We start from the raw sequence: 25,475 nt of genomic DNA on the forward strand, positions 1-25,475 counted from the left end.
CCCTACTTACCCTATCAAGATGGGATCCCTTTCTATGGAGATGGAAGGGAGATATGAAGGACAATTGGGCTCTACCTCCTTTATATTTTCTTGGGGAGTCGAGTTATGTATAAAAATTTCAAAATTGATATGGAGAGGTTATTCATGTCCAAGGGATTCAAATGGTTAAAGGATGTTTACTTTGGTGTGGATGAGTGGACAAGTGGTTGGAAGAAGCCTAGATTTATGATGAGATATACTATTGGCTTATTTGACTAGTGTTTTTGTGCCTCTAAGCCACAAGTTTAGGTTTGGTTTCCCCCTTCACTAGGTAAGTTGTTGATTGATTAGAAGACTTCCTTTTGCCTCCTATTTTAGAGAAATATGTGCTCTTCTAGATGGTGGACTTGGAGGGTGTTGTTTGCTTCCTTCATGATCTTTTCGATGGTGAGATTGTCTCCTATAAAGGTGGAGGTGATCTATTCCGAAGGAGATAGTAGTTGGGCTACTGTAATGATAGTACTAATGTTTGGAAGGTTGAGACCTTTGGCTATGATAGGGAAAAAATGATAGGCTCTCTATAACCTAAGGCTAGTTATGAGGCTTTTTGAGGACAAGTTGTTCTCCTCCTCTTTGTTTCTCTTTTTCTTGTGATGGGGTTGTTGTTGTTAGTTTTAAAAGGCTCACTTGGGTCTCTTGTTCTAGTTCTTGGTAAAAGAATGGTGCTAGAAAGGGGGCTTGTCCCAAGATGATCTTTAACAATGAAGACTATAATTGGTGGTGTTGCCAATTTTGGACCTTATCTTTGACAAAGGTAGACCTCAGTTTTTGTTTCTTCTTGTTGTTCAACATTAGGTAATGTGAATGTTTAACAGTATCTAGCAGCCATTGTCTATTCCATAGGTCAACACCCTTTTGCTATTTTCTTTATCAAAAATATCATTTGCTAACTCAACTCCAAATTGACCTGAACATTAAAAAATAGATCAAGGTGGGCTTCGTTGGCGCTGAGTCCAATTCCAGACATTGTAACGACCGATCCTAATATTGTTTATTGGAGCTTTTTGTTTATAGCAAGAAACTTTAGTAGTTTGATTTTATGGAAGTTGATACATTGTTTACGTTAGAAAGATCCGCCCAGAAAACTCTGAAATTATCGATGCTGGAAAATAAACCGTTGCATCCAACGTGGATGCATTTTAGAGAGTGCCTTAAATATCCTTTTTGTATAACGTGATCATTTCATTAGTCACAATGGGAAACGCTGGAACAAGCAATCTTTTTCTCTGTATGTTTTTCACAATGTTTTTCACAATGGTCAAAACTTTTGCATGACTGCGTCTGAAGTGTCTGATAAAAAGGTATGTTATATTCTACTCCTCCTCCGATAGAAACACTTGCAATTCTTATCAAAATAATTATTGCAATTGCAGTTTTTAGCTCCCAATTTGACTCATTTGTCCAAAATTATTACTCGGAGAAATTTCATTTGCCAAAATAGCTTCATATTGTCTACATGGGAGGCGTTCAAGATAGAGGAGATTCTCAAAGTGTGCACCGTGAACTCCTAGAATCTGTTTACGGAAGGTCATTCTACATTGGCTTTAATCTATCTCCACGTTTTCTATATTTAAAACAGGGATTACATTTCTGTGCATGATTATTCGCAGTATAATCTGAAATAACAGTTTAATTGCAATCTTTGAAGTCATGAAGCGGCTGAGGAATCGTTGAAATACAGCTATGGAAAGAGCTTTTCTGGATTTGCAGCCATGCTTTCTCCGTCTCATGTCCAACAACTTTCAAGTTAGAGAGCTCAAAAACATGTTTAACAGTTCTACTTTTATTAGGGTCATTGTTAAAAAAATGGCACACAATATGTTAATGTATGTTTTGTTGAAATTTAGATATGGATGGTGTTGTCTCGGTTTTTGAGAGCAAGAAACGGCACGTCCTTACAACTAGATCATGGGATTTTGTCGATTTCCCTTTATATGCTCAGAGTCAGCATTTGGATTATCAAAACGACATCATCATTGGCGTTCTAGATACAGGTGCATATACATACAATTTCTATCATTTTCCTCTGAAACCTAATTTGGTATACGATTTCTAACATTTTCCTCTAAACCTAAATTGGTATGTCTTCTAGAACATGGTATGCAAAATGACTTTAATATTTGTAGGAATATGGCCAGAATTAGAAAGTTTTAACGATGTAGGACTCGGTTCCATTCCATCCAAGTGGAGGGGTGTGTGCCAAACAGCATCCGACTTCACCTCCTGTAACAAGTCAGGCTTATTCCTGTTATGTTATTATTTTCCAATTAAAACCATGCCTTCCACTTTGGGTTATTTAAATATTCAAATGAGTGTATGATTTCTAAATATTTTGACTATGTCGTCAGGAAAATTATAGGTGCCAGGTATTACCGTGCTTCCTCCTACACTCTAACTCCTGATGAAGACTATCTCTCACCAAGAGATGGAAGTGGTCATGGAACACACAACTCCTCCACAGTTGCTGGAAATATTGTGAAAAATGCGAGTGTTTATGGAATTGCTGAAGGAGATGTTCGAGTATTGCCAAGGACCAAGCGAGGGTTGTGAAGATGCAGATGTACTTGCTGCATTTGATGATGCCATCTATAATGGTGTAGATATCATTTCTGTTTCACTTGGAGGCTTTGATGATGACTATTTTCAAGATAGCATTGCTATAGGAGCATTTCATGCAATGAAGAGGGGAATACTTACATCAAATGCATGTGGAAATGATGGACCTTCCAAAGAGAGCATTGGTAATTATTCTCTGTGGTCCCTCACAGTGGCTGCAAGTACCATTGATTGTAGTGTTAAGTCCCAAGTTCTACTAGGAAACAACAGGTCTTTTGAGGTAAACTCTTCAACTCATTTTTGGATAAACTAGATGGGAAAGAGTAAATCTTCCAAGTTTCACTATGTTACTTATTATTTGGAAGTTTCAACTTAAAAAATTGTTCATATAATCGAATTTGATTAGAATAAATAATTTTAAACAATTTTTTACTTTTGAAATATAAAATTAAACAATTAATGTTAAAATATATACTTTCCCACTATTTTAATTTTAAATTTATGTGTTAGAAATTTAATTAAGAAGAGTTACAGGGTCTAGCTCTCAACACGTTCACTATGGAGCAATCCCTATATCCTTTAATATATGGTGGAAATGCTACTAATACTTCCAGTGGCTTTACTTATGATGTTTCAAGGTAACAAAAAAAATCTAAACAATATTCTCTTTTTTATGATAACTTTTAAATCCACTACTTAATTTATGTTTTATGACTTCATTAGGTCTTGTGTGAAAAACTCTCTAGATGCCACAAAATTCAAGGGAAAGATTGTTGTTTGCTACCAAGGAAGTGAATATAATCCAGATCAAACAATCTTCCTTAGTGGAGGGTAGGGTATCATAATTCTAGGTGATTCTATTGATGAAACATCTTATCCCTATCTTGTCCCTGCCACACTGCTAAACACAACACAGGGAGATATCATCATATCTTATATCAACTCTACTAAGTAAAAGATGTCAATATGAGAAAATACTTTTCATTTATAAATCTCATAGCAATAAGAAAATCATTTAAGAATGATACAACTTTATGTTATATAATTTTTTAGCTACTCTAATTCGATGAAATTTGCTAGCTCTCCTAATGCAAAGATATTCAAAAGTACTACTCAAAAGGAACACACACCCATAGTGGCATCATTCTCATCTGTAGGTCCTAATCCAATCACGAGGGACATTATGAAGGTACAAAAATAAGAGTTTCATTAAAATTAAATATCCATGTGATTCTCTACACATTAAATGTTGATGTGAATTTTAAGGATCTCATCCCATTCTTTTATAAATTGATTCACCGTCTATTGCATTAATTCATATATCTAAGATTCTTTCTTAGAATGAAAAAATATCACAAGATGTTTCCTTAATTAGGTTGTATATTGTTAGCCTTATATCGCTGCCCTAGGTGTAAATATTTTGGCTGCTTGGCCTACACATTCATCACTTATTGAGCTTTTAGGTGATGCAAGGTTCTAGCATTTAATGTAATATCAAGGACATCCATGACATATCCTCATGCTATAGGAGTAGTAGGGTTTGTAAAGTCACATCACTCGGAGTGGTCTCTAGTTGCTATCAAGTCTTCTCTTATGACTACAGGTATTCATGTCTGTACCATTCCCCAATCAACAACTATTCCTCACACAAAAAAGAAAAGTTCAAATTTGTTTTCATTTTCTTATAGAGAGGAATGTTATTAGTATATAGATCATAGAATTTTTAATCATTTCTTCATGGACACATAAACATATAATCAGATAATTTTGCAAAATTTTGGTGGTTTCTTTGTAAGATCTATTATTAGCATTTATGTAAAAAACTTTTACTTTAATTATAATGTGTTCTTGTGCACTAATTTTTTATAATTTCACTTTTTATGTAGCATATATCATGGATGCATCATTGCCTCATAATGGGAATGGAGAATTTGGATATGGTGTGGGATAAATAAATCCAACTAAGGCAATCAATCCAGGGCTTATATATTACAACGATGTAAATGATTACATAAAAATGTTATGTAGTCAAGGCTATAATGATACTACCCTACAGTGCTTAACATTAGAATTTATTACATGTGATTCTATTGGAGCATTCCAAAATGGTGCAATAGAGCTTACCTACCCTTCTATAATGGTGGTTTCTAGTCCAAGGGAGTTTATTTATGCTAAATTTTCTAGAATAGTTACAAATGTAGGATCTCCAAAATCTACATACAAGACTATAATAAATACACCCTCTAGATTAAATATAATAGTGTCACCAGACATATTAGAATTTTTAAAAATCAACCAAAAACTAACTTTCAATATGACAATTGAGGGTGGTTCTATACCTTGTAATGTTTTGGTCTCAGGCTCCTTAATATGGGTCTATGGGAATTACAGTGTGAGAAGCCCCATTGGAGTGTATTGTGACCTCTCTTAGATGTAGGAAAAATAATAATATTTTAGATTTTTGTGTGCTCTTTTTTTGTAATAAGACAAAACAAAGCACAAAAAAATGTCTAAGAAAAGTTTGGACTATTTATTAAGTGGTTATTTTGATTATATTTTATATTTTATGCTTACACCTCCAAAAAAGTCTATTTGATTCGTATTTTTATAGAACTAACTTCAACTAATGTCATTTTTATCAATTAGTGTGTGTGTATGGTCCATTAATAAAATATAATTAAAAATATTCTTTATTTTTAGGCAAAAGTGGACGAGCCACTATATATATAATAATAATAATAATAATAATAATAATAATAACTGGTTCAAGAGTTCAATTGGGAAAGAACCAGAAAGAAAACTCAACATCGTAGCAATATTTACAATTGACTAACATCGATATTTACAATCTTACTATATTGATGAACAACACTAACACCATCAAAATTCAAAATTTGCCAAATTTTACATTGTCATCACATAGCTTGGATGGAGGACATGAATAATTAAACATATTCTTAACAATGCTAAAAATATATACAAATAGTCATGTTGGTAGAGCTCGAAATTAAACTAATATTTAGATAAGAAAAGCTTAAAATGAAATAATTATAAATAACAATAAGTGGCTTATCCATCAAGAGCTAGATTGAATAGTGGCCTTGTCATCAAAATTTCTCCATGCATCAATAGGTTCTAGGGTGACATCAAAAATTGTTTGCACATCATTAGAAAAAAACTTTAGCAAAGAAAGAAAAGTAGCCAAATAAAATGTTGGATAACTAAGAGCGGGGTGAATCTTCTATGTCAGGTCCTTAAAACAATTTGTACCTTATAAAATTTATGAGCAATCAAATTAGTAAAGCACGCAACCAACTCATAATAGTATATAATAGTATGTATATGACTATGTAGTAAATAAAATGTGAATACTCATAAACAAATCAACACTACATTTTAATGTGAAAACCAAATTTGGGTAAAAACCACTATGAGAATTGTCATCGACAAAGAAATTCACTCTTTTGAAGTGAGCTCAATTAAGAGTGAACCCTCTTAAAGGTCACAAAAATATCTATTAAAAGTAACCCTTTTAGGGGATTTTTTTTCACCCTATTCATGAGTGACTTGATTAGAGGTATCTCTACATTCGTTAGAATTCCTAATAAAGGGTGCTTTCCTTAATACCATAAACACATAACAGAAATAAAGAAATAATAGGAAATGTGAGAACAAAATATGGACTCCTTATTATCACTGCAAATGAGGAAGTATAGAATTCTCAATTACAATATGCTAACCCAAATGGGCACCTTCATCATAGTAATCTACAAGATAGTGCTGCGAACTATCACCTAGAGTTGTTATAGAAAATGTTCAAGTCTTTCTTAAATAGGTAATTTTATGTTGCCTGAGAATGTTCTAGATGCTCAAACTTAATACCTAGGGCTGAAAAACCCTAACTATACACATAGAGTTAGCCAAATATATTTTTTACATTTATTTTAGGAATTCTGGGTAGCCCAATTTTGGAAGGCCATAACTCTCGAACCATTGCTTCGATTGGCTATTATAACCACTTTTCAAAAATTCTAGCTCTTGATCTACAAGCTCAAAATTGTGATAGCACCCTTCCATCTAGTTTTTTGACCACATCTAAGTGCTTTAAACCCTCCAATGGTGAGCCTAAAGATTTTTCTACAAATTTTCCACTGAAAATCCACAATAACTTCTTTGATACTTAAGATGGAGCAATGAGATTTTTATGGTAGGCTTATAATTCTAAAATGAACCTTCTTACAGAAAATGAGAACATTTCAAGCTCATATGACAAACTTACTAAAAATAGAATATTCCAATAAATAGTAACAACCCTATCTACTAGTCCTTATTAAAATAGAAAAGACTAAAAATAAAATATTGTTGGGAGATGCAAGGTTGCTCTCACACCCTGGATGCTCCTACATCAATTCCACCTTAAAATGTATTTAAAAGTAGGAATATTAATTCCACTCAGTTAAGATATTTAATACTACAATGGTTAGAAAGTAGCAGTCAAATAATCTATTTGAAATAGCACTACCTTTTTCTTATTTAGGTCTCCTATTTTCTCTAAACACTTATTCAAACTCTTCCTTGTTGGTTAATCAACACACACTCTTCATACCATCATTCTTCTTGTTCTAATTCATAGTTTATCCCAACTCTGTTATGCTTAGTGACTCTTCTATCTTTGTTTGAGTATCAACAACCATCAATAGCAACCTCTTTCTCTTTCATCCCTTATATAGATAATTTTTCCTCTTAATCACATTCATTAGGGTTTCCTTGAATTTCTTTGATCCATTCGATCACATGTTAGCTTACATTCATTAAATTTGTCATTGGGTAAAATATTTTATGCATTGTGTTAGCTATAATTTACCTAGGAACTTGAACTTATTTTAGACCATGAAACCTTCCTTAAATATTATTGATACAATCATAGCTAACCAATTTCATCCATAGATTTCATTAAAAAAATTACTTAATTTATTAGAATCTTCTAGAATAATCTAGATTCTTGCTTGATGTCATCCCATAATTAATTTTACCAAAACTTTTATTCTTTTCAGACTTGTGCTCTTCCTTTATTAAATAACCACATCAACTCTATTAACAATGCACGCTTTGTTAATTGGGTGAAAGCACAAACTTGTGTCACCCTTTTGTAAAGGAAAAGGCTAACAAAAGTAAAACTATTCACCTTCAATGACATAAAACTAGTAGTATTACTTAGAATTTGATGATGAAGTAAACTAATGAAATGTGTAGAAATGGATGAAGTTTCTGATAATAATTTTTGATAATTATTTGGAATAAGAATTGATATTTTTGAGTAATTTTTATGGATAATTTTTTAGTTGCTAAAAAATATTGAAAATTAGGGGTCTAGTTCCCACCACAAAACTATATGAAACTCAACTTATTTCTCTTTAATCTCAGACTATGTCATAGATAAGATATATAGCTAGAATAATCAATAATCAAAATTGGCTTTAGACCTATATTTTCTCTTTTATAATGATTCAATTTTGAACTCACCTAAAATCTATAGTTTTCATCTCCCACAACATTTTTAAAAACAAATCCATTCTAAAAAGGAGAAAAATTATACATTCTCAAAGATGACACTCTCTTCTAGAATGTCATATAGTTTAATAAAAAAAATTGTTATCATTTAATATTTTTTTCTTTATTGAAATTGACATCTTTTCATGTGTTAAAATACATGTTTATAGAATTTTTATATTACAATATACGATATCTGATTAAAACACTATAAACTCTATATGAGAATATTATTGACTTTGAGCTTTATGAAATGGTGCTTATATGTTATTAAAAAAATATCATAAAAAATAATAAGATTTATTAAAATGATTTTTTTTTGAAATAATTTATTTCTTTAGTAATTGGATACAAACTAGTATAAAACATACTTTTAATAGAGATTTCCAATTGGAAAAGTGTGAGACCGTATATAACTTAGTTAGAATGAATTTATCTAGATCATACATTTGAACAAAATAGACTTTTAGATAGAAATATTCAAATATAGTTGTTTCTATAAGTCAACTTGAAAGGTGACATAGCTTTGTACTTTTATTAATACTATTTTCTTGGTAATACTTTCTTACTCTATGAACGCCCATCCTCAATTTTCTACCTATTAAGTAAACATTATATTAAACAATAATCTTTGTTTACTGATTAATATTTCTAGCTCGATAGCACATGCTAATTCCTTGTCTTTTCACTTCTCAATTTTTTTTGTTTATTTTGACTAATGCAACAATCATGTGCACTATCTCAACACTTCATTAAATCGTGTAAAATTATCAAACCAATATTACCTTGTCAAATACTCATTCGTTAATCACCCATTTAAGCTCACATATTCAACACCACTCCATCTTCATCTTCACTAAATATTTTCTTAAATTCTCAACATCACATCCTTTAGATGATTTGACAACTTATATAAATTAGTAACCAACTTATAGACTTATTGATATCCTTCAGTCTAACAAGCTTGAAATCAATGAAAAAATAACAATTAATCACAGTCTCCTACATACCTTTAATAGCTCAACTCTATAATCTTTGTAGATTATCACCATTAGTATTAGTTAGTATAATAATCTCCGTCTTTGGCATTGATGGTAATACATTTAAAAAGTATCATCCAATACCACGGAATTTACTAGTCTTCATTAAGTGTGATCATTCTTATCAACACGTCTTATTATCATATTCTCTCCTCCTTAGGATAATCTCACCATTTTTTAATCATCTCATTTTTGATTTATGGAGGAGTGAACTAGATATTGAAATGGGGGAGGGGTGAATCAAAATCTATAACACTTTATATCTTTTCATATATTCATCCACATCCAATAATAACTTATGCATGTAATAAAATAAATGTAAACTTTCTATAACATATAAATCAACTCAATCACACACATGAAAGTAATAACATATATCACAAAATTTGTTACCCAGAAACCATCCAAGGTGAAGATAAAACTAGGGTGGGGATGATACCCACAAATCTTTATTACTATACAATAATAAATTCAACCAATTAAGGTTACAATGTTTGACCATAATATATGATCTACTCTATGAGGAGTCTATCCTATTAAAGACTTTAGAAACTATTATGTTTGACATGGTTAGAGGATTTTACACTTACAACTAAGTAAGAAATTTTGTTATGAGATTTAGAAAGATCTATTAAGACTACTATGTTAAGAGATTAATCTTGATTCAAGTTTATTAAAACTATCTCAGTACCTAACTCTCAATTTGCTCTATAACCTGATCTTGAGTGTTCTCCTTACTAACTGATTCTCTTCTCTGATATGCTATTCTTGTCTTTCCCTTCCACTTTCACTACTTATGAATAACTCACTTGTTCAATTAGATGATAAAAAAACCCTTAGAATGACTTCTGATCTTGTTCTCTACTCTTTACAAGTATACAATCACATTCTTCCACACTATCTATCTCCCTCTATCACACTGAAATAGGTTAAGATCATCACTATATAAATATTCCATGAAAATTCTTCTAGATGGTTCTATGTTTTTCCTCTTCATCCTAGTTGTTGAACATACAGACAGGAATATGTTATCCATGTGATGTAAATATTCTTTAACAACCTTAATAAGTATTAAATGTTTTATAAAAACCTCTTCAAAACATAAATATACCTTCCAAGATAGCTTGATAATTATTTTTCCTAAAACTCTATTCCATTCTTGACTTTTATGAAAACTATGGATTGCTCAGTCTCTACTATTACTAGTGGTTGACATTGTTGTTGCTCATCCTTTATTAACTTTCTAATGCTTGACATATACTATGCTTGGCCACAGTGATGACCATTTTACTCTACCTTGTAAATGTACTATCATATATACATAGATTAGCCTATCTAGAGTAGCGTGGTCACAGTGATGACCATTTTACTCTACATTGTAAATGACTTATTGATAGTAATAGACAATAGAGGTTAGAGATACCAACAATCTCCCCCTTTGATATTAGTGGAAAAAACACATTTTCATATCAATACAAAAATGAGCTTTCCCAAAACGAGATCCCCCCCTAAGTCTTATGACTTGTGAAAAATGAATACAAAAATTCATTACATCCTTTATTCATTACTTGTACATGATACTCCTTCTATATATGTATTTCTCCCTTGAATAAATTTCCCCCTTGTTTTTGAACACTTGATATAATTGCTACTAGAGTTGAAGTTTCAATGAATTTGTTGTGAACTCTAGTAATAATGGTCAATGCATGATTCCATGTGGTTCTTTCTGCCTCCAAAATTTGATTCTTCAACTCTAGCCTTGCAGCTAAGTTAATAAAACTCTTAGCTACTAATAAATTATGATCTTCTATGATAATATCTTGGGTGGTTTTCAGTTCTTTCTGCATGAACTCCAAATGAGGTATCAGCATTCCCTAAATTGAGATCAATTTGGATCTCATGGTGTTTTCATATGCCTAAATCTCAACCATTGTACCTTGAGCATTTAGTAGAACATTGTATTGATCTATGCTAGATCCTAACAACTCTAAGATAACACTAATGGATGCCTTCATCTTAGCTCGAGTCTTTTCTACTTGTGCCTGAACAATATCTATAAATCCTGGTACATCTAAAAAAATTATGTACACCTATTGTACCCTCTATATGATATCCATCATTACTTCTTTTTTCTTCTAATAACACTTTCTTCTCTACTATGGTTATGAAGACTTTGTCCATAACCTTGGTCTCACTTCTTGTTGCTGACCAATCCATTAACTTGTCATTGCATTCAAAATTTTTATCATTCATTTGATCAATGATATGTAGAAGTTGGTCAATAATGGATTTCTCTTCATCTACATTTTGTATGTCAAAAGTATCATCAAAAATATGCTTTATCTCTTGTAGAGTCTATTGTTGCATTAGCTCTCTCCTGAGCTCTTCTTGCCTCTTTTTCTTCTTCAAAATTTCTTGTAGCTAAAGTTTTTGTTGTAATGTTAGATTTTCCAAATCAAATTGTGGATTCTCAATATTTTTACATAGACTAACTTTAATATCTGGTGAAATGTCTCTTATTTCTTTTCTTTTCCTATCTGGTGAAGGGGTGTTGTTGTTTAGCACTGTCTTAGGCATAGGTGAGGGGGTTTCACCACTCGGTCTTTCTTGTACATCTGTGCTTAAGACGACAACACTAAAATGTGGTTCAGCCTTATTTAATTATTTTCTCCCTCAATTTGAGGTGCTGAAATAGTATTATCATTTTTATCATCTTCTTTATCTTCACCATCTTCTTCTTCATTTATAAGCCTTGACTACGAGTGTTAAGGGTGTCGAAATGTATAGGAGACATGTTGTCTTGTGGACTTGACACACCTAATCTTTCTCAACTGCTATGTTCATCATCAATATTCACAATTTCTACCTTCTTTGTTGTAAGAACAAAAATTATGTTCCACAACAATTTTCTCTTCTATCATGCAATTTCCTCTTTATTTTGTGATATGAAGAACATTCTATAAGGTATGTGCAGGATCATGGTGTGCCAAAAAGTGGCAATCTAAAAAGCTTGTAATTCTAAAATATCTCAAACCATTTCAAAATCTATTCCAACTTTTTTTCCACCCACCTTGATACTAAATGAAAATAATTAATCTCTTTATAAGGTCTACTATATCTTTTGATACCAAACCTATATGGTCAACTTTAAAAACATCCTTAAAATGTGCTTTTGGCCTGTATTTATGTGATTTTTACTTCAAACATGTAGCTAACGACTTTTTTCTCACCAAAATTTAATGAAATGAAAAAGGTTTCTTAAGAATGTTCTTATCTTTCCATAAATGTAAGGTTTGTCAATTTATGAGTTTAGTAAGTAATTACTACTAATTTTCTAATGAATCTATGTGTAAAGTGCTGACTGACACACTACTTGAAAAACAACTATAACTTTCAAATGGTAGAAAAAAATTTAAATCTAAAAGATGCATCACATTCTATGTTTCTACTACTATAAGGAAAAAAAATAAAAAATTATATTTTGCAAATTTTTGAATTAGTTAAGGTGGTCAAACATGAGAGTTTTTTTTATTCCAAAAATACTAAATTCAAAAATTAATTAGTTATTGTTTATTTAGAATAAAAAACTGCAAAACTATGTGTCACATCTAGGCATGAGTCTCCTACTTATATTGTAATATTGTATCAAAATTCAAAATTTTGACCAATCAAATTTTTTTTGGAGATAAGTCCTAGTAGTTAAGAAACTAGATTCAATTTTCTAGAGATTCTTTTCTCTCAACTTTTTGATATAAAGTTAATAACAAGAAGAAAATTGTACGTGAGGTTAACATAACCCTGATTTTTTGATTTTTTTATTGCCACTTAAGAGCATAGTTTAGTTGACCATGATCCTACACATATCCTATATTTAGGAATAAATATGCTCCTATATTGTTTCAAAAAAAATTTCTTTTGATCTTAAGACAAATCAGCATAACTCTAACTAGTGTGTTAGTTCTTATTTGATTTTTTGTTACTTTAGCCTACTATCATTTCCTATCTAATCTATCATACAGATCCTTGGGTATCTTGATCTCTATTGTACTAGGAGTTAGTCATTGATTTACGATCATTTCTACCATAGCTTCCTCCACTTCATGTCTGTCATTATTGTCTAGTGTATCATACTTCACATGTTCAAAACTAGTTAAACTTATAGATCTTCTTAGGTTGTCACATAACTCTTCAATAGTTTTGATTTTTTTGATAGGTGGTTCTTTGACCAATCTCCTTATTTTGGTTTGACATTCACTTGAACCAATAGCCTCTTCTATTTTTAGCTTCCCTAGTCCTTGGCTTAGTTGGTGGTGGATGTGTTGTTTCCTTCTTCTTCTTTGACCTTTAGGCCTTCTTTCTTAGTGGCATAAAAATAGCTATAAATTTACCCTTGTCACATTATTCCTCTTTATCTTCTCTTTCTTGTTCACCATTTTCCTATTCTTCATCTTCATCAAGATCTTGAGTTAATTGTAATGGTTCTTTATCCTTGCTTGGGGTGTCTAAATTAACTTCTAGGTCTTCAATCATCTTTTCCATTTTCTTTTTCCTTGGAAGCCATGTTGATTTTTACTATTTTCCTTTCCTTTTCTTCTTCATATTTTCCAAATGATTCTTCCTTAGCATCTATTTCTTTCATTAATAATGTATCAATTTCTACACTCATATCAATACTCTCTATTTCATATCTAAAACTTTGTAACCATACCTTCCTTGGCTTTACTGCTTGCACAAATATGTTATTCGTATCAACAAGAAAACAAGATGCCACTATATTATTTGATGACCAATTCCTTTGGAATTCTCATTCTCAACTTGAATTCTTAGAAAAATGTGTTTACTGCATTATCAAAATTGTCTCCCAATTGTGTGATAAACTCATTTATTTGTTGGTGCAGGAACACCTTGGGGTAACGAAAAAACTTAACACAATTTTGTCTTGTAAATTTTCTAGCCAACCATTTAGTGAATAACGACTAATTATAAAGTCCTATTGTAGGTTTAGGAGGTATGATAAAGTAGAAGTGAGAGTTAAACCATGTTTCTAGCAACTAGGTCCTATTAATCAAAAAAATGCTCTAAATGGAAAAATATGAAAAAATGCCTGAAATAGGGCTAGATGTGTTTATGAAGGTTCCTTAAATGTTTTAGGATCACTTCATGGTGGTTGAAACTAAACTAGATAAGTTTGGAGGCCTAGAATGCAAAAGTGACAAAAGTTGTCAAAATCACTCATTGACAACATTGTAATTTTTGCAAAGTTACAATGATAATTTTTGCACTTTTCCAGGAAAAGGGAAGATGCGTGCTTGTAACTTGACCCAAGGGTTTGAGTAGTTAGAAGGATTCTATATAAGCATCTTCCAACTCATTTTTAAGGGTTCGTTGTGTGGATGTATAGACAGTTGATGAGATAATAAGAAGTTATTGACAAGAAACAAGATTTTAGATTGAAAGCTTGATTTATTGGATTGATTTGGTTGTTGTTTTCAATGGAATAGTTGCTTGGTTGTATGTAGGAACTTTGTAGCATTTTGTGTGAGATTTTTGAATCCATTTTAGTAAGTTTTAATATTTATTTAGTTTTGGGCTTCCTATTTGTTGGTTTTGAGTAGACAACACAAAAATGACCAAAGCTTGAGTTCTCATGGTTGAAAACCTATGGCCTTTGGGAATCAAGTAATGATCTGTATATACTATGCAAATAACCATTTTGGAGGTTTTGGGAGTCATTTGCTCCTTTTTGCAAGTGAGCCATAGGCAAGTAAATGAAAGCTTGGCAAGGCATAGTGATGCTTGCAAGTGAGTTTTAGATGGAACAAAGGATTGGCATGGGCCAATCATGGTTAGGAAATAGTAGTTTGGTGAATCTAGTTTCAAAAAACTAGAGAAGGGAGTATGGAGTGAATATTTTCTTGTTTTAGAAGCATAGTTGTTGTCATTACCCTTGAAACCTTAAAAGTAGGGTTTTTTCAAAAATATATTGTATGGAAACCATATAGATCTAAGACCTAGAAAATCCTTGAGCCTAGGTCAATTGGAAACAAAGTATAAAAGGCATAAACAAGCCTTGTTAAGATATTTTTCTAGATATTGAAGGTTCCTTGTTTCTAGGAGGGCTAATAGTGGTTCTTAGGGCTACAAGGGCAAACTAAGCAATATTCAATTTCGGGTGTGTGAGACTTATAAAAATGATGTAGAGTGGTTTGGAATGAGCCAAGAACATCATAAGTAAGGTTTGAATTTGATTTTATATTTCCCATAGAAATTGGTGGGATTTTGGCTTGATAAACCACTAAGTGCATAACTTGAAGTTTTGGGATTAGGGTGTGAAACTTGAATTGATTGGTGAGTTTCATGGAAGAAGTAAATTAGGAGAGTTTCTTGTAGTTGAGGGTTAGAGAAGAGACACTAAGAAGGCTAAGAAGTAGCCTTGGTAGAGAAAAAAGGATCCAAGTGAAGAAGCTCCCCATCAAAGTGGTATTAGAGCCATAAAATTAAGGCTTGTGGTGGCATGTTGTTTCCCACGGAATCAAGTGGATATATAAAGATGGTGACCAATGCATAATTGGCCAAGGAGCTAGATGAGAACAAGAAGATCAAGGATGTGAAAACTAGGCTTCTCAATGAGGCTATATAAGAGATGAAAGACAAACTAAAAGAAATGGAAGAGGCAACTCTAGCAAAGAAAGAGGAAGACACCAACACTAATAATAGTAAGAAAATGATGAGTTTGGTAGATGAGATACCTAAACTTGATCCTCACTTGGTGAGAAAGAATCATTCCTCAAGGCCATCAAAGAATTTGGAGGGAAGATTCTTGACAATATTCCAATGTTCCATGTGAAAATGTATATAGAAGTAGTCCTAGAATAGATTGAGAGTATAGAGAATCATTTTGAGTGTGAAGGGGTAATAGAGGCTCAAAAGGTAAAGGTGGAAAAGTCCAAATTGAAAGGACAATCACTCACTTGGTGGAATTTTGTGCAAGAGGAAAGAGAAAATGAAGGAATAAAACCAATAGGTAACTAAAGGCTATGATAGAAAAGATCAAGGAGACATACCTATCAGAGGGTTATGAGATCCAACCTCACAAGAAGAGGAAGAATCTGAAATAGAAAGATCTTGATGTGATATCATATATTGAAGAGTTCCAAAAACTAGCCCTAAGTTCAAGGGTACAAGAGGCAGAAAACATGAAGGTGGCAAGGTATCTAAATGGCCTTAAGTGGGCTATATACAAGATGAACTTTGTTTTTTTAGCCTTGCTACCTTACATAGTTATTTCGAAATGGATAGAAAGGTGGAAGACAATTTCAGAAAGAAGGGTGAATCAAACTCTAAAGGAAGGGGAAAAGGTAGAGATTTTAGAGGTAACTCAAGGGGTGGTTCTAGTGGAAGGATCAATGACCAAAGGAGCTATGGTGAGACCAAGTGGACTAAATAGTCTAGTGAAGTTAGTCAAAGGGGAGGTTTTAATATAGGAAGAGGATCCAATAATGGTGGTAGAGGAAGGTATGGGAATAAAAGAAGAGGGTCACATTTTAGTAACACGAAGTATTATCAATGTGGTAAGTTAGGAAATTCTACCTATAGGTGTCTAGAAAAGACATTAGCATCTTATGGAGAGAAAAAGATAATATATCTTCAAGAGGAAGATAGTCAAAAAATAGGGGAGGTACACCTTGAATTAGAAAAGGGAGAAAACATAATGGTTAGTAGAGATTTGGTCAAAGAGTTAGTGAAGGAAGAAGCTAAACAAAGGAGAGCACTTTTTAGAACTACATTAAAGATACTTGGAAAAGTATGCAAGGTGATCATAGACTCAAGTCTGCTGATAATCTGATATCAAAAGAGGTAGTAAAAAAGCTTTGTCTAACAAAAATTCCACATGTGTGTCTTTGCAAGGTAGCTTGGTTCAATAAGGGGCAAGATATCTTGGTGAATGAACAAGTATGGGTGGACATGACTACTATCAAGTACCAAGACAAGATCCTATGTAATGCACTTCCTATGGATGCTTTCCATCTACTATAAGGAAGGTCTTGGAAGTTTGAAAGAGAGGAAATGCATCATAGGAATGAAACAATACTCTTTCAAGTAGAATGGACTCACCTATAGGATACAATCATTGTTCAAAGAAGAAAAGGTAGAGAAGGATACTGCTAAGACATTACTAAGGAGTGGAAAAGAGCTCCTCAAAGACTTGAAGGAAGGAGGAGTAGGGTATGCCATCACGGTGAAGACAAAGGAGGAGAAGTTATCAACACAAGAACTTATACCTATAGAAGTGCAAGAACTACTATGTTAGTTCAAGGATACCATATGTGATGGAGCACTGCCAACACTACCCCCAAAGAGAGTCATACATCATCAAATTGACTTCATACTAGGGGCATCCTTGCCAAATAAGGCTGCATACCAAATGCATCCTATTATTCGTCATGATCCTAAATTGCAGATTTATACTCTCCCTATGATAGTGAACCAATGCCCCAATTTTTGTGCCCCCAAGTGTCCATTTACCTAGTTTTCAAAGCCAAATCCTAACACAATTTATTATTTTTCTAACATGTTTTCTTGTAGGCAGTTTTGGGAGGGAAAATTTTGACAGTCAATATCTTTTGACTAAGAATTCATCATGAGACAACATTCAATAGGGTAAGAGATTGTGGAACAAAGAATCAATGTGTCAATTCCCAAAGCTGGGTTATATGTTTGGATTAGTTTATAAGGCCAATCAAAGGACCTTCTAGGACTAAAATGACAGTTGGCAATAAAGGGCAAATATTAGTTTTAAAGGATAATTCAATGCTTGATTTTGATTTGAGTTAGTTTGAAGATCTCAGTGGGTCAATTCCAAGAATTCAGTTGCTTGGAAATGAAAATTTTTTTAGTCAAACTTTCTTTGGGGCCCAACTAAATTCATTAATTTGCCAAGACTATGTTTGAGATTGATATGTTGCAAGTTTTGGGTCAGGAGATTTCTGAACACCTCAAGAAATACATAAAGGGAATGTTATGTATAACTCATTAATGGGTACCTATTGCAATGCAAAAAATTGGCAGAAGGCACTGGAGTTATATGAAAAAAATCAAGAGAGAAAGATTTATTCTGACAATTTCTACATATAATGCACTTATTACATCTTTGTATGATGCAGGTAAATTTCACAAATGTGTTGAAATTCTTGAGGAAATGAAACAAGCTCAAGTCATATCTAATTCCATCACCTACAGGATCCTTTTAGTTGCATCTCATAAGGATGTTGAACCAAAATTAGCATTTAAGTTGTTCTCATAGGCAATAATGGATGGTGTTGTTCCTAGTCTTAGAATGTGTGACTATGTTATGAGCCTTTGTTTGAAGAAATTTTGAACAGAAACAAGGATGGGAAATCCACTCCATGTTATGCCTTTAACACTGTGTAGATACATAACCAATCGTATTCCTTAGTGTTCCAATAGATGCTATTGGGCATGCTAGTGGTATAGATTTTGGTTTTAAAATTTTGAATGATGCAAAAAATAAGAGAGGAACACCATGGGAAAGGTCAAACATGCCAAACAAGAAGCCGCAAAGTTAGAAGTTTAAAATTTGTAAGAACTTCTTAAATAGAAAAAGACCATGTTAGAGGAGGAAGAGTGTAAGAGGGAAGGCAATGGCACATGAATAGGAAGGAGTTCAAGCTATGGCATGTAAAAGGAAGAGGATGACTCATAAAAATAGAGCACTCTCCCACTCAAAGGAAAAGATTTGAAGCAGAGGCACCATTTTTCAATGCAAGGGATCTATTTAGAATAAAGTCACATGCTTAAGGAGAAGTTCACCAATGATAAAGAAAATAGAGCATAAGTCTTGGGCAGCATAGGGTTTCTTCCTCCAAGAGGCTCTAATCTGATTAATAAGATGGCTGAGATGAGAAGTTTCCTAAAGAGTGTCAAGGCCCCATGTGAGCAAGCTTTTGATGAAAATAAAAAGTTGAAATCAACATTTCAAAATGAAACTAGAAAGGAAGCCACTGAAGAAAAAGAAGAGCAACTCATGGCATATGAGGGGAAGCAACCAGTAGTCAAAGGTAGAAGATCAAGCATCAATAAAGAAAGCACATGGTCAAAGGATGGAAGCCCATGGTATGTGCAGAAAAGGGAAAAGTAGCAAGGAGATTAAGGAATGGGAAGAGTCACTACATCCAAAGGGCATTTTAAATGCTAGGGTCCATAGCAATGCAGAAGATGAGATCTAAAAGAAAATGATAATGATTCTCTAAAGTTATGATGAGAGCTTATGTTCTGCATAGAAACTATTCAGACATCCTTTTGTGAACATAAGCCACCAAAAGTAGAGGTCGCTCATGCATAAGGGTAGACAGGAGGAGAAAATAGTTAGACTTTTATCCCACATTGCATATGTTGGAGATCTTTTAAATGTATAAATGATAAAGCACACAATAACCAAGTGTTTTAAAGACACAAGGCTTTTGAAGCCTTGGCCATGTGCGTGGGTCCCATTTGGAGGAAAGAACCAATAAATTTAGACGAAGTGTGATGACTTGGAAGCTGCCAAAAAAGTTGAAAATTTGGCAAGGTGTTATGTTGGCACCAAAAAATGGTGAAGTTTTTTAGTAGCAACATAGAAACTAGTCGAAAAACCTTGAAATCTTGCAAGAAGATCATGGATCTCACCAAGTGATGTGACGACATCAACAAGTAACAAAAGGACAAGTGGTAGCTTGAGAATGAATCAGAGGAATACACATGGTAGCTGGACAATCTGTGTAATGACGAGATGATGATGTTGGCAATGAGGAGACCAACCACAAGGTGCCACATGGAACAAATTTTGAGGAAGGCTATGATGTGGTAGATTGAGATCAAAAATCGCATGATGGTGACATGTGGTACATCTGATAGTGGTCGCGATGTTGCCAAGACAAAGATGCACGATGGTTAATGTAGCAAAATGGAGACCTAATAAAAAGTTAACACATGGTAGTGAGTTGATGGTGAGTTGGATGAGTTAGGAGTTGACATGTGGCACCCAGTTGGAGGGGTCTGATGACTATGCATGAAACAAGCCAATCTAGTTCTAAGACATGGAAAGGGTGGTCAAAACATGTTTGACCTAGATGGAATCTATGTGGGAAATTTTCAAAAGTTTTCATAGATTAATTTTAAAATATTTTTTCCAAACAAGTACATGGGTCAGATTTTAAAATCAAATTTGAATTATCACATAGTTCAAACCTTTGAAAAGTTTAAATATTTGAGGTTCAGTCTTGAAACATATAAGTGGAAGACTATTTTTCAAAGGGGCATAACTAGGGAAAATTTTATCCAAAATATGGACTTCGATATACCATTGGAACCAAGAGGAAATTTTTTTTCCAAATATGAAGTCAGATTTTTCATAGATATCCATTGGTTTGAGCTATAAGTAGATTTGTAATTTCTAGGGCATTCTTAGCAGAATGAGTAGTTCTCACCATTAAGCATCAAAATTTATTAGGAGGCAGATATAAAAGTTTGTTGAAGCCTGAATGTGGAATTTTTTTTTGTGAAAAGATTATATTGCATTCTAGAGGCCATTAAACTAATTTTTGTCTTTGCCTTGATTTGAGATCTAGCATCAAAAGCGGTTATTTTTCCATCACGTTTTTGAATCACTTTATGGTTTTGGGAGGAAAAATCATCAAGGATTTGATATCTAGTTATAGAGAGAGATTAGAGAGACTCTTTTCACTTCTTGAGGAGGTTTTTCAAGTGGACACATATCAAATATAGAACAAATCTAGGAATTCTTTCCTCTATATCAGTCTCTTTCTTTCTCATTGTAATGGTTCCAATTTTTTCACTGTGAGACCATTGTTGGTTGGAAATATTTAGTCTTTCTATGAGACAACTTTGTTGGATCTAGAATTGTGATTCCACCCACATTGTTCAACATATTTTCTCTTGTATGCAGTAGTACGAAAGATAATATAGCTAGTTTTGATATGTTAGGTGTTTTTATGTTTTAATTTCATGCATTTGAATGTATTGTTTCAAGGAAATGAATACATATGAGCAAGCATTTCTTTAGTTTCAGTCTGATTCTCATCTCCTATCTCAATAATCTATAGTCTTATGTTGTCTAGGGGCAAAGAACTGAGACCCATTTGCATCCCCTTAAGGTTGTATGTCTGATATATTTTTCTATTAGAACAAAGGGCCAAGTAAATGTTTGATGTGTTTGATAGGCTTGCTAGTTACTTGAGAAGGATATTTCATGAGAATGAGGTCTTGATGAATACCTATGTCTGATTCACAAAGTGATAGGATAGATCTGATGTCTAGGTGTATGAAATATGTCCTCAATATCACAGATGTATGTATTGAATTCATGAAATCACCTATTTCATAAGGCACTGATTAGTTATAGGATCACTGGTTCTTATTGTTGCATATTTGGTGTTGTGCTGATATAGTCAACATTATTAATCAAATTATTTTCTCTTTCATGTTGAAGATCTGAAAAAGATGCTTGCACTCAACTTATGAATTTCATTATCTTGCATTTATCTACCATAGATCTATGCTATTTCATGAGCTAATAGGAGAAATAAAGGCTAAATCTGCATATTAGATTCAAGAATATGTTTTGTACTGGTACCATATAATTGAATCTGAGGTCCACCTGCCTAGGTTTTGTAGAGTCTAAAGTAGAGGAAGGTTCTAGCCTTATAATTGGCCTGGTGTCTAAAATGCCATGTTGAAGATGGGAGTTAGCTACCCCTAGATGTGTCTTTTTCTCATTAGCGTACTTTGAAGCCTGTAGCATTTCAAAAGACACAAAAAAATGGTGACTCTATTGGGGAATCTATGAAGAAATTCATTGTTAGAAGTATGGGAATCATTGGTATAAATAGCATTTTTAGAATCTGTATGATTGAAAAACCTTCAAAATTTGATAAGATTCAATACAGTAAGAAGAATTTACTACAACAACAATTTCATGAAGTGTTTTCCATTTCTTTGTTGAAGATTCATGTTCCCCAGTTAAGTTTAATCCATTTGCAACAGTATCTTTCAAGGTTGAATGTAAATTGTGTTGCTACTAAGCTTTACTTTTTTTATCAATTTAGCCAGTTTGGTTTTCAAACTACTGCTATAATTTCAGAGTCAAAATTGTGTAAAGGTGGTTTCCCTCTTTTAAGTGTTTAAAGATTTGTAAGTTCTATCAGTTGAAAGTTTAGTACAAATCTATCATAATTTGAATTATGATTTAAATCTTTCTCACAATTGTGAGTGGCATCTGTCTAAAGGATCTCTTAACAATGTTGATTGGTTAGATATAATTGTTTCTAGGACATTCTAGTTGAATTGTGCAAATCTAGAAGTTATGTTAAATTTTAAGCAAGAAGAGAGAATATATGGATTCTTGACTAATGAGTTTTAAAGTGTTTATTGATCTATTGTCATCAGAAATTTGAATGTATGAATGAATCACAACAGTAATTTCATTTGGTTCTCCTCAAGGAGGTGGCGGCTCGATAGGGATTTGATCAGTCATGTGAAGAATTGAAATCAGTACATATGCTAGTCAACAGATCAATGTTTTTATGCAGTAACACTAAAGGTATTTTCCACTTTCATGTCATTTCATTTCCATGAAAGTAAGTTCCACAAAAGTTTTTCCATCAAGTAGTTTTTCCAACACTAAATAGGAGATTGGCTTGGTACATTTCAACATAGTTTGTGAGAGATAGATTCAGCAAAAGTATTTTTACATTCTAAAGTATGTTTGAATATCTGAATTGGTAGAAAGAAATTTTGATCTGCTACAAGTAATGAATTCTGAAAGTAACTATGGTGAATGAGTTTTAAACTTGTTAGAAATGTCAAATTTCCCTTCACTTGATACGCAACCAGTAAGTGAGAATTATAGATCTATTTCTACCAAATGATATATGCCATTAAATTTCAATGGCATTCATGCTTTCCCAAACTGTATGCCATATAACCTCAAAACCTAAATTTAGAGGGAACCATGAAAATTCAGCCAGTCATCATGTTCAAATGTCTCGTGACTTGGTTGGTGATTTTGAAATTGCTCATGAAGAAATTCATTTGAAGTTGTTTGTGCAAACTTTAGAAGATGATGCTAGGGATTGGTTTTCATTTTTACCAACATGTTCTATTTCATCTTCGGATGAATTACTTTCAGCCTTCATAAGTAGTGCAGGGAAAGAGTAAGCATCTCTGATTATTTTTGATAAGTTCTTGAAAATCCAAATCAGGAATGGTGAGTTTGTTCCTGAATTTAATATTAGATTTGCAAAGATTCTAAATGAGATTCCTAAAAGTTATAAGCCAGATGATCAAGTGTGTCTAGTTGTTTATCTTGATGCATTTGATAAAATGATGACCTAACTATTAAGAGATAAAGAACCTAAGACTTTTCAACAAGCATTCCTAACAACAATGGAGATTGAAAACAACATAAAGTATGGAATAACTACAAGTCACTTCTTTAAAATGTTTGCTCGCAAGATGAGGTGCAAAGGAAAAATCTATGTCAAAAGGAGTGTTTAATTTTAGATCAAAAAATAGGTACCCCTGTTGTTGTAAGTAATCTCATTGAAAATTCAAAAGTAAGAACATGTGAACAGGAAGTCTCTTTGTTGCAAAAAGGAGCTGAGTTTGTTCTTGTTGAATATAAGACACATGCTTCTGATATTACAATAGTAGATGATAGAGTTGATTCCTTTCACAAAGTATACGTGCAAGATATAAATCTAGTTATTCATTCTTCTATTGATGATTTGCATTATGATGAAAACATAACTAGTCATGAAGAGGAAAGATATTCACCTCAGTATGAGGATGAAGAAGTTTAGAGTCATGTTTCAAGTGATGAAGATGAAGTTGATTCGATGTATTTGTATTATGAAGAAGCATCATGTGAAGACAATGATGAGACTAGTTGCTCAAGTCAAGAAAAGGATAGCGATAGCACATATTCGTCTTCATATAAATCAAATGCAAACTAGGAAGAAAAAAGAAATGGTTTAAGTGATTACTCTTATGTGAGTAAAGGTATAAGTTCTTTTCTTAAATCTAAAAGTGAATTTCTAGTTCAGAGTTATGTAACTCAGCTTGAGGTTGAAAGTGGTGAAAAGGAGTTGTCTACACAATGTGAAGAGAAAGAGACTATCTATAAGGATTGATTACCTAATTGTGTAGATGAATGTCTTGAAGATATATGTAGTAGTAATCAGAAATACATAATTGATTATGAGATTAATGCATCAACACCTATTGATAAGATTAAAGATAATTGGTTTGCAAGACATTTGAATCACCTTCATGAAGACAATGCAACCAATATTGATCTATTTTCTACATGCTTCATTGATGGAGTAGAAAGTGAGTCTTTATATAGTTCTGATTTTTCTTCACATGCTAAAAGTTTCGATGAAGATGAAATGGGTAATGGTTTCAAGGTTTTCACTAATGATTTATATGATGAAGATCCTGATGACGATCAACCTATATTTTGTCAAGATGTTCAAAGAGGATCATTACATGGAATTATCAACTCGTTGTTTGAAGAAGACATGAAAGTTTCAGAATTAGTTAAGAATGAGGTTAATGGAGATACATTATCCTACTATTTTAAGAGGTCAAATTGTTCTTCTTCCAAGTGTGATGGTGAAGATGATGATGTTGCATCTCATAATATGGATAACGAGGTGTTTGACAAAGTTGTTGAAAATCAGCAAGCACCTTGTAATGAGTTTTATGATGGATATTCTAATATGATGTCTAATACTTTTGTTGATATAAAAAACCGTTTGAGGATTCTAGATTAGCTATAAATTATGACATTGATGACATGTGTGAGTACAACTCTGATTGCTCATTTGAGTACCATCTGGTTATGCACAAGGATATACAATTTGAAGGTATGTATGATCCTTTTCCCCAAGTTGAGTATGATGCCTTCATATTGAGAACCAATAGCATGCATGATTCATTTAATGAAGAGGAGTTTCAGTTTGAGTTTGATATGTGTGAGCATGCTGATCAGAACTTTCATAATGAGCAAATGGTTGAAGATGAATCTAGCTTTTATATGCATTGTGAAAGCCAAGGTTTGGGTTCAATTTTTCTATGTGGTGTGTTTCAAGATGTTAATCTGATTGGCAAGATTGATATGAATAATTTCAATTTACCTCATGTACATTTAGATGAAATTAGATTTATGACAGAGTTAAAAGTTTTTGTTGAAGTTCAGTGGCCCAGGGT

At 32.8% G+C, this 25,475-nt stretch overlaps 1 protein-coding gene across 1 annotated transcript; it reads left to right on the forward strand.

The window, feature by feature from the left end:
• Positions 1-1,495: 1,495 nt before the first annotated feature.
• LOC149536973 (subtilisin-like protease SBT4.14) lies at positions 1,496-2,095 on the forward strand. Its single transcript, XM_089806389.1, has 3 exons — positions 1,496-1,566; positions 1,688-1,785; positions 1,887-2,095. The coding sequence occupies exons 1-3, from the start codon at positions 1,496-1,498 to the stop codon at positions 2,093-2,095; spliced, it is 378 nt and encodes a 125-aa protein (XP_089662515.1).
• Positions 2,096-25,475: the final 23,380 nt, after the last annotated feature.

Source organism: Cupressus sempervirens, chromosome 10 (genome assembly GCF_028749045.1).
Source record: "Cupressus sempervirens isolate cs-2001-9-10 chromosome 10, ASM2874904v1, whole genome shotgun sequence".
NCBI classification, from domain to species: Eukaryota; Viridiplantae; Streptophyta; class Pinopsida; order Cupressales; family Cupressaceae; genus Cupressus; species Cupressus sempervirens.